The sequence below is a fragment of the Arvicola amphibius genome, chromosome 7 (genome assembly GCF_903992535.2).
Source record: "Arvicola amphibius chromosome 7, mArvAmp1.2, whole genome shotgun sequence".
NCBI classification, from domain to species: Eukaryota; Metazoa; Chordata; class Mammalia; order Rodentia; family Cricetidae; genus Arvicola; species Arvicola amphibius.
Genome location: NC_052053.1, coordinates 105,557,072 through 105,571,527, shown reverse-complemented (window position 1 = coordinate 105,571,527; position 14,456 = coordinate 105,557,072). Strand labels below are relative to the sequence as shown.

General features: G+C 36.2%; 2 protein-coding genes across 2 annotated transcripts in view; both read right to left on the bottom strand.

The window, feature by feature from the left end:
* Positions 1-1,147: 1,147 nt before the first annotated feature.
* LOC119819373 (elongation factor 1-beta-like) lies at positions 1,148-1,878 on the bottom strand. Its single transcript, XM_038337545.1, has one exon. It carries the CDS (start codon positions 1,854-1,856, stop codon positions 1,179-1,181), a length of 678 nt encoding a protein of 225 aa, XP_038193473.1. The 5' UTR covers positions 1,857-1,878; the 3' UTR covers positions 1,148-1,178.
* An 8,109-nt stretch (positions 1,879-9,987) lies between these two features.
* Positions 9,988-14,456, bottom strand: part of C7H14orf39 (chromosome 7 C14orf39 homolog) — a 43,350-nt gene continuing 38,881 nt past the window's right edge. Inside the window, exons 17-18 of the mRNA XM_038335635.1 lie at positions 14,205-14,262; positions 9,988-10,109 (exon numbers count right to left, since the gene is read on the bottom strand). Coding sequence (XP_038191563.1) covers positions 9,988-10,109; positions 14,205-14,262 — 180 coding nt within the window. The remainder of the gene's footprint in view (positions 10,110-14,204; positions 14,263-14,456) is intronic.

Sequence of the window (14,456 nt, the reverse complement as noted above, 5' to 3'; positions counted from 1 at the left end):
CAGACTAACAGCTGCATACAAGAAACACACCGCAAACTCAAAGATAGACATCGCCTCAGAGTAAAGGGTTGGGAGAAAATTTTCCAATCAAATGGACCTAAGAAACAAGCTGGTGTAGCTATTATAATATCTAACAAAATATATTTTAAATTAAAATCAATCAAAAGAGACAAAGAAGGACATTTCATATAAGTCACAGGAAAAAACTATCACAAGGAAATATCAATACTGAACATCTATGCCCCAAATACAAGGGTACCCTCATACATAAAAGAAACACTTCTAACGCTTTAAATCACATAATAAACCCCAGACACTAATAGTGGAAGACTTTAACACCCCACTCTCACAACTAGACAGGTCAGGTCAGTCAGACAGAAAATTAACAGAGAAATAAGGGAACTAAGGGATATTATGACTCAAATGGACTTAACAGACATCTACAGAACATTCCATCCAACATAAAAGAATATACCTTCTTCTCAGCACCTCATGGAACCTTCTCAAAAAATGACCACAAACTAGGTAACAAAGTAAACTTCAACAGATAAAAAATTTGGAATAACCCCATGTATCATTTTTAATTTTTTTGTTGATTTTTATGGAGCTCTACATTTTTCTCTGCTCCCCTCCCTGCCTCTCCCTTCCCCTTCAAGCCTCTCCCAAGGTCTCCATGCTCCCAATTTAATCAGGAGATCTTGTCTTTTTCTATTTCCCATGTAGATCAGATCCATGTATGTATCTCTTAGAGTCCTCATTGTTGTCTAGGTTCTCTGGGATTGTGAACTGTAGGCTGGTTTTCTTTGCTTTATATTTAAAAACCACTTATGAGTGAGTACATATGATGATTGTCTTTCTGGGTCTGGGTTACCTCACTCAAAATGATGTTTTCCAGCCTGCAAATTTCAAGATGGCGCTATTTTTTCAGCTGTGTAGTACTCCATTGTGTAAATGTACCACATTTTCCTTATTTATTCTTTAGTTGAGGGGCATTTAGGTTGTTTCCGGGTTCTGGCTATGACAAATAATGCTTCTATGAACATAGTTGAACACATGTCCTTGTGGCACAATTGAGCATCCTTTGGGTATACACCCAAAAGTGGTATTGCTGGGTCTTGAGGAAGGTTGTTTCCTAATTTTCTTTTTTTTTTTCTAGCTTTTATTCAAGTGCACTGATTTTAGATTTTGTTAAAAGCAGCCACATCCATGGATTGTACGTAGTCCTCAAAAGCAGTAATCTGCTCCTCCAGCATATCCGTTCCAACCTTATCGTCTTCAACTACACACTGTATTTGAAGCTTTTTAATTCCGTATCCCACTGGAACCAATTTGGAAGAGCCCCACACCAGGCCGTCTGCCTGAATGCTTCTGACACACTCCTCTAACTTCGCCATGTCTGTCTCGTCGTCCCAGGGCTTCACATCCAGTAAGATGGAAGACTTGGCAACAACCACAGGCTTTTTAGCTTTCTTTGATTCATACTGTGCAAGGCGCTCTTCTCGGAGCCTCTTTGCTTCTTCACTTTCCTCCTCGTCATCTGACCCAAAGAGATCAATGTCGTCGTCATCTTTAACATCCGCAGCTGCACTTCCTGTGGTGTCTTCCACACTGGCAGGGCCATATTTGCCCAAGGATTTCTTCACTCCTGGCAGGCTGGCTTTCTCTTTCTCATAAGGCTTGATGTGATTATACCAGCGCAGGGCATGGAACAGGTCAGCCGGTGGTGGGCCAGAGACCGCTTCAAAGACTGCCACATCGGCCTGTGATGGCACATACCCCTCGATGTAGCTCTTGTCCGCCAGGTAGCCGTTGAGCACCTGGAGGCCAGCGGGGGTTCTGAGGTCTCCGAAGCCCATGGCGTAGGCGGAGGGAGAGAGCGCCAGGAGCCCGAGGCCAGTGCTGAGGGAGAAAAGGGCTCCTAATTTTCTGAGAAATCACCACACTGATATCCAGAGGGGTTGTACCAGCTTGCATTCCCACCAGCAATGGAGGAGTATTCCCTTTACCCAACAACCCCTCCAATATAAGTTGTCATCAGTGTTTTTGATCTTGGCCATTCTTACTGATTTAAGATGAAATCTCAGCGTTGTTTTGATATGCATTTCTTTGATGACTAAGAATGTTGAGCATTTCCTTAAGTGTCTTTCAACCATTTTAGAATTCCTCTGTTGAGAATTCTCTGTTTAGGTCTGTACTCCATTTTTTTTTTATTGGATTATTTGCTCTTTTGGTAACCAATTTCTTGAGTTCTTTTATATTTTGGAGATCAGACCTCTGTCTGATGTGGGGTTAGTGAAGATCTTTTCCCATTCTGTAGACTGTTGATTTGTCTTGTTGACTGTGTCCTTTGCTTTACAGAAGCTTCTCAGTTTCAGGAGGTCCCATTTATTAATTGTTTCTCTCAGTGTCTGTGCTACTGGGGTTATATTTAGGAAGTGGTTTCCTGTGCCAATGTGTTCAAGTGTACTTCCCAATTTCTCTTCTATGAGGCTCAGTGGGGCTGGCTTTATGTTGAGGTTTTTGATCCATTTAGACTTGAGTTTTGTGCATGGTGATAGATATAGGTCTATTTTTATTCTTTTACATGTTGATATCCAGTTATGCCAGCACCATTTGTTAAATATGCTTTCTTTTTTCCATGATTTTTTTTTTTTTTGCTTGTCAAAAATCAGGTGTTCATAGATGTGTGGATTGTTATCTGGGTCTTTGATTCTGTTCCATTGGTCCTCCTGTCTACTTCTGTGCCAATACCAGGCTGTTTTCAGTACAATATCTTTGTAGTAGAGTTTGAAGTCAGGGATTGTAATGCCTCCAGAAATTCTTTTATTGTATGGGAATGTTTAGGCTATCTTGGGTATTTTGCTTTTCCATATGAAGTTGAGTATTGTTTTCAAGGCCTGTAAAGAATTTTGCTGGGATTTTGATGGGCATTGCATTGAATCTGTAGATTGCTTTTGATAAGATTGCCATTTTTACTATGTTAATTCTACCTACCTAGGAGCATGGGAGATTGATGGAGGCGGGTCTTCTATCAATCTGTTGATTTCATTGGCTAATTAATAAAGAAAACTGCTTGGCCTAATAGGTTAGAACATAGGTGGGTGGAGTAGACAGAACAGGAAGAAGGAAGTGAGGTAGATGGCTCAGTTAGATGCCACTCCTCTCCTAAGTTAGACAGACCGCCATGCCTCTCCTCAGGGAGAGATGCGATGAAGCCAGCCACCAGGTCAGATGTGCTGAATCTTTCCCGGTAAGACACCGATTGTGGTGCTACACAGATTATTAGATATGGGTTAGTCAAGATGTGAGAAAGAGGCTGGAATTAATGGGCCAGGCAGTGTTTAAAAGAATACAATTTGTGTGTTGTTATTTTGGGGCATAAGCTAGCCGGCAGCCGAGAGCTGGGCAGGATGAAAAGCAGGCCTGCCCGCAGCTAATCACTACAGGAGATCTCTCCATTTTCTGGTGTTTTCTTCAGTTTTTTTCTTCAAAGATTTAAAGTTCTTGTCATACAAGTCTTCCACTTGTTTGGTTAGAGTTACTCCAAGATATTTTATGCTATTTGTAGCTATTGGGAAGGGTAATGTTTCTCTGATTTCTTTCTCAGCCAATTTATCGTCTGTGTACAGGAGGGCTACTGATTTTTTGAATTAATCTTGTGTCCTGCTACATTAGGGAAAATGTTTATGAGTTGTAGAAGTTCTTTGGCAGAATTTTTGGGGTGGCTTATGTAAACTATGATATCATCAGCAAATAGTGAGAGTTTGACTTCTTTTCCAATTTGTATCTACTTGCTCTTCTTTTGTTTTCTTATTGCTCTAGCTAGGACCTCAAGAACTATATTGAACAGATGTGGAGAGAGTGGACAACCTTGTCTTGTTCCTGATCTCCGTAGGATCACTGGGAGTTTCTCTCCATTTAGTTTGATGTTGGCTGTTGGCATATGTTTAGGTATGTTCCTTGTTTCTCTGCTCTCTCCAAGACCTTTATCATGAAGGAATATTATATTTCGTTAAAAGCTTTTTTTTTTTTTTTGGCATCTTGCCACTCAGAATACCTGTAACAGCTAGCTCAGAAGGAGGTTATTGAGCTCAGCTTGGAGGTTCCAAGTTCAAGCCCAGGAGAACTGTTTTATTCTCTGGTGGGGGACACAGATAGAGAAACCATTAAGGAGCACATGTAGATGCAAATGATCATATCTTGATCAAAAGCATGAATATAGGGTAGCAGGGTCCTACAATTCCTTATACCACAATGTCCCAATAACGTTCCACTCTTACAACTTCTATCATCTCCTATAGTCTCCCTGGGGACCAAGCTTTTAGCATATAGACTCCCCCGAGATTTAACACACAAACACTCAGCATCCAAACCACATCACACAAATGAACCGTGTTGCTGAATTACTTGTATAAACTCATATTTCATTTTTATCAGATAGACACTAACAAACATGTACACAGGTAGAGGTGTGTGTGTATGTGTGTGTGTGTTCCTTCAGCACTGATATCAAATAAGTTATTGTACACTTGTGCTTTGAGAATGTGAATCTTGCTGGGTGGTGGTAGTCCACGCCTTTAATCCCAGCACTCCAGAGGCAGAGGCAGGCAGATCTGAGTTTGTGGCCAGCCTGGTTTACAGAGTGAGTTCCAGGACAGGCTCCAAAGCTACACAGAGAAACTGTCCACTTCCTGCTGCCTGCAAGATGTAGCACTCTCAGCTCCAGCACCGTGTCTCCCTGCATGCCACGATGTCCCATCATGATGATAAAGGACTGAACCTCTGAAACCGTAAGCAAGCAATGCCAATTAAACGTTTTCCTTTATAAGAGTTTCCATGGTCATGGTGTCTTTTCCAGCAACAGAAACCCTAACTAAAGCACCTGATCCTATTAAAATACTTTTTTCCTTAAACAAAATTAGATACCTGGGCAGTGGTGGCTCATGCCTTTAACTCTAGCACTTGGGAGGCAGAGGCAGGCAAATCTCTGAGTTCGAGGTCTACAAAGCAAGTTCCAGAACTGCCAGGGTTTCACAGAGAAATTCTGTCTCAGAAACAAAAAAAAAAAGAAAGGGAACGAAAAAAATGACATACAGTGATTATTTTTCTTCCAAATGTATTGGTAGACTCTGGAATTTGCACCCATGTCCCTAAATTTTATTAAAAATAGGAACAGTTGTTGGAAGTGGTGGCATATGTCTATATTCCCGGTATTTGGGAGCTGGATAGGAAGATCAGGAGTTCAAGATCATCCTTGGCTAAAAATACCAAACTCAAGGCCAATTTGAACTATGTAAGACCTAATCTCAAAAAAGGAAAAAAATGTAAACAAGTCTGTAATTTGAAGACAACAGCAGATTTATCTCAAAGGAATACTTTCCTTTCAGAAACTGATCTTAAGTGGACAGCACTTAGGAAGACACCTACCGCCAAGCTGTAGCCTCCACAGGTGCTTGCATACATGAGCAAGCACACCTGCTCAGTCATTTTTAAATTAGAAACACTGCACATGCTCCTGCTATTGAATGACCTGATAATTAAATGGAACACAACCTACAAAAGGTATTTTTCTCTTTTACCTTATACCAAAATGGTATTTAGTCAAATATATTTCTTCTAAATTAGATACATTTTTCTAATTTTTGGTGCCAGTGGACTCAAACACAGGACCATTAGCTATAAATTTCATGCACCTGGACAACTGCAACTGCCTTCTAAGTGGTTTGCCTCTAGCTTCTCTCAGCACTGCCTACATTGCCAGTTTAACTACCTTGCTTATTCCATCTTGTGAATGTGTGTGTACAAACGTGAAGTAAAAGAGCAACCCTGGATATTTTTCCTCAGATGCCAATACAACTGATAAATCTTTACAGTGTATAAGAGTATTATTCCACAGTTTAATTTTGAGTCAGGATCTATTCCTTCCCTTGAATTTAACCATTATGCTAGGCTAGGCTGGCTGGTCATTGAGCCTCAAGGATTCCCATCTCTGCCTCTCTGGTGCTGGGATTACAAGCACTAGGGGCTTCATGTAAAATCTGAGGATCAAACTCAGTTCTTAATACTTGCATGGCAAATACTGATGGCATATTTAGCTCTGTCTTCTCCTCAGGATACCTGCTTTCTGGTATTTAAAATACATGTTCTTTATTGTCCTCAATTTCAAATATATCATGACCTACCAAATATGAGTTCTATCATACTATTAAACTCAATTTCCTGTTTTTCTTTAGTCCAGTAAGACTTTTTATACACAGTATTTTTTTCATTTGGCTGACTGTTTTCCCTTTACATAGAAAGCTTTCCCTGTCTATTCCAATTTAGTTCAATTCTATTTATCAAGTATTTATTGGAATCCTGCTAAACATTAGCCATTAGAAATGGCCAACAAAAACTGCAATGCCCAAATGTCATCGATTGGGAGTAGCCTCGGGAATGACTCAGTGGCTAAGAACATTTGCTATGCAAGTTTGGGGACAGATGTAAGCTCAAATCCCCGGCACCCATGTAAAAAGCTAGGTGTGGCTGCATGTGCCCTGTAACTCTAACATTTCAGGGAGAAGACAAAGAGGATCCTGGGAACTCAGTGGCCATCCATCCAGACTAGCCAAATCCAAGAGCTCTAGGTTTAGACCCTGTCCCAAGACAATTCAATAGAGAGAGATAAGGAAGGCTTCCGCACATGCATGGGCATATGACCTGAACACTCATTTATGTATCATTACCCATACATAATAATTTTAATTTTATTATTATTTAATTTTAAATTATTAATAATTTTAATGCATTTAAAATTACATTATAAATACTCATTATGTATACATGCCATCAACTCAGCGCTGTAGGTACAGTTTAGAGACTACATGAGCAAGATTCTGGACCCAATCCCTGAAGGTTGATGATATGAAGGCCTCAGGTGGAATGAGAAATTCCAGACAGAAAAGTTGACTGATAAGACTTGTGTAAGCTCTGACAAAAAGATCAACATAACAATCCCCACTGTATCTACCACTTCAAGACTGGAGGGGAAGTGACCTGCAGATGGAATCTTCCATCCCTTTTTCTTTTCCGTACAACCCCAAACCCCGATACTACATGAACACAGTCTTTAGGCCATTCTGCTACTGGAGATGCCTGTCTGCTTTCTATTATTTCCATGTTGCCTCCATCAGTCGTGATCTAACAACAATCCCCAGTGCTCAATTTATTAGCTAATTAACTAATATGTATGCTTAGTGGCATCAACTTACTGTGGAACATTTTATAATTTACATACCTTTACAATCCTAATTAAAACCTACTTCTTTAATGAATCATTCCGGTCCATGCCTTAATTTTTTTTTTAAAGAAACCAGTGTCTTCTACAATATATCAGTATAGTCTATGGAAATAAAACATAACTGTGTAGAATATTATTTGAAGACGTGTTACATTCATTTATACTGTGGAACATTTGTTTAATGATGCAAAGATGTGTTGCAGCCTTTTACATTGCATTTGCTTAACTCTGTGGAGCTGTGTTAATTTACCTGCCTGAAACACCTGCTTGATCTAATAAAGCGTTGAATGGCTAATAGCAAGGCAGGGCTGACAGGCAGAGAGAATAAATAGGAAGAGAACTCTGGGAGGAAAAGGAGAAAGAGCAAGGGAAGGACGGGCAAGAAAAGAAGGGCTCAGCAACACAGCCAGCCATGGACTAAGAATGAAAGTAAGACAGAAGTAAAATAAAAGGCAAAAGGTAGATAGAATAATTTATGATAAGAAAAACGGGCTAGAAACAAGCCTAGCTAAGGCTGTGCTTTTATAGTAAGACTCCACATATATTTATTTGGCCGCTGCATAGTAGAACTCCCTGCCCCCGCCCACAAGTCAAAAGAGCCAAAGAGTGAAAAAAAAAAAAAAACTAACAACAGATAACTATTTCATTGTAGAGTTTTTTGTTCCTGCGTTTTGTCTTTTTCAATCATGATTTTGAGTTCAAAACTAAACTATTTGTATGCTCTCAAGATGACATGTGCACTTAGATATTTTTAAAATACCATTTTTGTCTTGCTTCATTTATTGACTTACAATAAATTGAACCATACCAGTATGCTACATATTATTAAAATAAAAACAAACTATTAAATTGTGACTCAAGGCTAAAATGAGTTTTGAGTATCTTTTAAAACAACCCAATCCCAATTCTTTTTTCTTTCTCATACAGTCATTATCTTTATCATATCTAATCTATGTCATGTCATAGAAAAAAACAAAACAAAAACCCTAGATTTTTAAAGTATATATGAATTATACAAATGACTCTCACTATGACATTTTCATCTGTGGATATAGTGTGTTTTGATCATAGTCATACATACACCAATTATCTTGTCTTGAAAAACTCTAACTTTTAAAAAGTACTTTTAAAAAAAAGATTTTCATTCATGTCTATTTAGTTTCATATTTATTCAGAGAATGTCACATAACTGTAAAACTCTACATTTTAAACTAGAAGTCCTTTTCATATTTTAATCAGTTATTGAAGGTTTAGATATTAAGAAAGTTTATAGTCTGGGTCTGGATAGAAGGCACAGAGGTTAAGAGCACTGGCTGCTTTTCCAGAGGATGTGGGTTCAATTCCCAGCACCCAGATGGTGGCTCACAACCATCTTTAACTCCAGTCTCAGGGAAATTTGACACCCTCTTCTGATCTTTGCAGGCACCAGACATAGTGCACATAGTTACATATAGGCCAGCAAACATTCATACAAAATAAATAAGTAGATATTTTAAAATATATAAACTAAAATGTTTTTAAATTCTATCAGTAAATCAGCCTCCTGAAGTCTTTAGAAAGACTTAAATACACTGTGAATGTTTTGGATATTCTGAAGAAGCTAAACAGACCTTCACTCAAATTTTGTTTTGCATGTTGACAATGATGATTCCACACACAAACTCCAAAATACATTAAGAAATAATTTTCTGTTCATATTGCAGATTTCTAGAGGGAATTCCAAGCTTGAAATGACTTGAAAATGACTTTAGAGATCATTTGAGTTTGAAACAATGACTAAGGATGAGGGTTCCAAAAAAGGCTTTGAACTTCCTGTTGGCAGCAAAAAGAAACCAAGAGGATTTTCTCTGAAGTTTGATCAGATTTAAGGGAAAAAAGTGAAGATTTAAAAATCTGTCAGCAATTACACATTAAAATGTGGAGCCATACTCTTTATTACTTGATAACTCAATTTAAAAAGCACATAAAGATATTGAGTAAAGTATATAATTTCACCAAATTTTAAATATCTTAATTCAAGCTATATCTAATTGACAAATATGGAATATAAAATATAAACATGAAAGCCCTGTCTTGAGCCCCCCCCAAAACCAAAAAACTACAAACATGAAACAAAATATAAAATATAAAAACTAAAAATGTTAATATGAAATGTTCCTTGTTGAACATGGAAAACAAAATAATTTTTATTAATCAAAAAAGCTTTAACCAAAGCCAAGCAACCAGAGATGGAGCAATACAATTTTTAGATATTAGTCTTTCTTCCACATTTTAGTAACATAATTAGCAAAAGTAGAATTTTACTGTTGTTGCATTTAAAAAAAATAACATAAACCTTTATTGTCACTGACATGAATTTTTAAAAATTACTATCAGAATTTTGTATCCAGCAATAATGAAGCATAAATAAAACCCAGTGATTCCAAGACTTTTAATTGCTAAAGTATGAATTCTGCACAGTTATCCTTAAAAGGTCTTCTGATCATTTGAAAATATCCTTGTTACTATCAAAATAACTAAAATACTACCAAACTAAAACTCAAATTCCAGGAAGAAATGGACTTAATATTATACAAAATTAATGAAAAAATATTGACAGAAGGACTGTCTGAAAGGGCTTACAAAGTCAAAATCAAATTAAATAATGATTAGCTTATACCACAATAAAAATAAAACATTCAATACTTAAATAATTTCATTTTTTGATTCTATTCAAAAGAAAATGGAAAACTAAAGTCATCTTTTCCAGTTCCAAATGTATGAGTTGAAGAGTCTGAGGGAAAAGAAAACGTGAAGGTATCGTCTCCTTCTGATTTCCCAAATAAGTTTCCTGAAGAATATAAATATTAAAATATCATTGTATTCATGTTATATAAAACAATCTACTAGACTACAGAGTACTGCACACAATAAATAGATGAACATTGAATCACTTATATATTTAGCATATATTTAAATGTATTCTTTATATACATAGGGCACTGTTTGTAGTACTATGGAAAGGTACATTCTAACTTAAGACCTACTTACAAATAATCTGAACTCAAGTATGTAAAGAACTTGTATAAACAGCAGGAAGTAGGGTAAGCCATCTCAAACAAAGAGAATAGTACATAGGCCCAAAAACAGCCATGCATAGGAAACAATAGGGTAACATAAATCCATTCAACTTAGCAGGACACTGAAAACAATAACAAAGATATATTAAACAAGAATTAATGAAGATGAGTTTGCAAAGACTACTGAATGTCTCACTAATGTAGACTTAGATATCAGGAAACCATTAATATATTTTCAAGCACAGATATAACATGACTTAAACTGCTTTATAAGGTTACTTTGAAAAATATATACAGAATCAGTAGAAAGGAGCAATTATAAGTAGTGATAGATAAAAGGGGAAAATACATTATTCAGCTATCATTTATTGAGTAATTATAAAATATGCTGATAGTAGCATCCAAAACCTTTGACAAATCTGTGAAGAGTTTTCCATAGTTTTGAAAGAAAATTTATAAATCAACTTTATGTGTATGTTTGCTTTATGTACACATAATGAATTTTCATTCATTACTCATTATTTAAAATAGAAAGCAAAAAAATTTTTCAGTTTCTTCAATATCAACTATTACTAAACAATTTAAAATCTACAGCAATACAGTGGCTTAATTGAAATAAGTGGCATAAAACAACCAATGTTAAATGAACTCACGATGAACAGATTAGCAGATATTTGTGCTCCTCCACTTCCCTTTTTATTTTATTCTTTACTAACTTCATTTCATAACCGTAAGAATTAAACAGACAAGAATTTACAAACTCAGAAAGAAACACAGCCTTGAATTTCTTTTTGCATAAAATGCGTTATATTTTCTTTTTAATTTAAGACGTTCCTATGAAGTCTTTGTAAAATTCCTAAGCATTCTATAAATAAGTTTATCACTGTGTAAGGCAGTATTTTAGGTGCTCTGAGAAATTCAAAGGTAAATATAAAACAAGTCCTTGCCTTCAAAGTTCCAAAGGATACTTTATATTTATTGGTAAATGCTTAATGATATTATGTAGAATATAAACATTATTTTAAAAAGAAGAGGCTCAGAAAAGTAAAGAAGAGATTTTTTTGGTGGGATGGAAGGTAGAAGGTGGAATAAAGCTTTTATGGAGGAGAAGGTAGTCTTTAAAGATAAGGATGGAAGCTGGAGGTTGTAAAAAAAAAAGCAGGAAAAAGTGTCTAGGCATATGAGATATGCTGAACTCTTCAGTCTGATGAAAGCACAAATAATTTGTGTTTAAAAAGCTTCAATGTTATATTGAATTTAAAAATTAGAAAAATATGAAGATGATACATAAATGACAGTCAATGAGAGCCACTTAAGAATTTAACTATGGCAGAGGACAGAGTCAACATTATGCACAAAGAAGATGAAACTGATCTAGAGGTAAGCCAAGAAGAAAAGACCAATTAAGATGTCACTGTAATATCCCATGTGAATGGTTATGAGTTGGAAACACAATTATCTCAGAAGGAATAGAAAAAGAAGTATTTCCAAAAAAAGAACTGATAAACTTGATGACTAGCTGAATTTAGTTACAATAGCAGAGAAAAGCTAAATTTATCACTGATACTCTGAATCTTGACAAGCAGAACAACGGAGATAACCATTAGGGGTATCAGAAGGAGAATAGCTTTTATTTCAGATACTGAGTTTTTAATGTCAAAAGATATCTTATATATAAAGAGTTTATCACTAGCCAATCAGAAATAAGGGCCCAGAATTTAGGAAAAAACTGGTAACAACCACCAGTTTCCACTTGAATTATTTTAATCATTTATTTAATTATTTGAATTATTTAATGCCTGCTAATCATCTCCCTGCATTTACCCTTGTTTTTATATATTGTTTTTTCCATCTAACAATCCACAGTAATCCTTAAAACAAACAACAAACAAAATCCTGTCACATCATTTCAGTCATTTGCTCCAAACCCTCTGGTAGCTTCCTATCTCACTTAGAAGATCATCCAAAAATTTCAATGATCGAAAGGTTGCATATGATTTGTTCTTTCTCACACTTCTAGTTTTCTGCACTATTCTTTCTCTTCAATTTAATCATGCAATTTACCTGCTTTTCACTGAACATACCAAGCACATTACCATATCAAGACCTTTTCACTCTTTACCTAGAATACTTTTTCCTCCATCTCCTTCATGTCTACGTTAAAATGACATTCACTGATGTGTTCCTGAATGCCCGTGTGGTACAGCAATCATTTTCCTAAACCAGGAATTTCCTAGTCTTTTTATTTTGGTTTATGTAGCACAAATTCTAATTGTTCTTAATAATAAAAACCTGGAGTCAGAAATAGGCGTGAAAGCTGAGAGATCAGAAAAGTAAAGCAGACAGCTACTAGAGAGACCTTTTACATCTACCAAATCCTCAGACCAAAAAGGGCAATCCCGTCCACCAACTGCTGTCTCAAACTGCACAGAGCTCCCGCCTTATATTCCTCTCACCATATCACATACGTCCCCAACACCCTGGTCCTAGGATTAAAGGTGTGGGCCACTACTGTCTGGCTCCATTTCTCTTAGAGACGAGATCAATCTAGTATAGCCCAGGGTGACCTTGAATGCACAGAGATCCATCTGCCTGCCTCGCCTCTGTCTCACAAGTGCTGGGATTAAAGGTGTATGCCACCACTGCCTGGTCTCTAATGTCTAGCTCTGCACTCTGATCTCCAGGTAAGCTTTATTTGTTAAAACACAAACAAATGATCATTACAGGTTTATTTTCCTTCCTAGTAGTATGATCAATAATAAGGGTTAACTCAAGCCAGAGCTGAGTCAGGCCCACATGGAAGGATGACTTAGGAGTTTTACTTCTCTTAATACCATTTTCTTAGAAAATACAGGATCAGGGCAAATGTAGAATGTTGTGCCAGCCAACTGTGCTGTGTAAAAATATACCTGAATTAGAGAAGTTATGAATTAGCATACAGGCCTTGAGCCTCATGACTAGAATGGGATAAATGACTGACAGAAAAATAATAGTGTAATTTTGTGGGTCAAGATCACCTGCATGCACCATGTATCTTGTTTATGGCAGCATGACATGTTCCATGTGGATGAGGTAGCAAAAGAAATCTTATTACTTGGGTAGCTGATGGGCTTTCAATGAGACAAAACACACTATATGTGCTTGTTATCTATTATTTTGCATCCTTCTACAAGGTAAATATATTAAAAATTATAATATGAATCTGACTACCACTTCAAGTCTACAAACTATTTTGTGCACTAATACAGTATACATTGATTTATCTGTCTGTCTTCTGTCACTCCCAACAGAACATAAGCCCTATGAAGATTTTGATTCTCGCCTACTGTTCTTTGATCAAAGCCAAAAGTAGTACCTGATAACTTGATGCACACAGTTGTATCCAGATTGTATGTGTGTTAAATACACACACATATACAAAGATGACTAATCAAATAATAAACGAAGAAAGTATTTCAATAAAAATATGCACCAGAGAGATAGGAGATGAATTTTTTCCCAAAAAGATGGGAATAGTTAATGGTAAATTATTAAAAGTTATTAAATATGATAACAAAAGCGAGATACCCATGTTTGATATACTGACTTCTCAGTAATACAGGAGGAAACAAGTTTGGCAAGTTGTGGAAGTTGCTGAAGTGCTCAAAGAATGAAGAAGGAAGAGGGACAAAGGGCAGGAGGACAGGAAAGAAAACACTACTTTCTGTGTGATGAGATTGCAGCACTATCTCCTTAGTTAACATTGTCTAGAAGTAAGTAGTTTTAAATAAATACATTAAGGAGCTAAAAGATCAACTGGAGATAAACCAAGTACCATGAAGGAGAATTAAAATGTTTTTGTATGTAGAGAACTTCAAATCACTTACCAATTTCTTGTTGTGATGAAGGAGGATTTAGGTTTACTGCAGAGTAATGTTCATTAAACTGGAAAATAATTTCCATTAACTATTACTTGTGAAATCTAAAGTATAATTTATATAACATTTATATTTAACATTAGAGTCTGTACTTTAAATATATAAAATTAGAACAGACATGACAGTAACTTTTTATATAGCACAGTACAAGACTTATAAAAAAAAAAAACAAACCTCTTGTCTTTGGGCCTGGGATGTAAC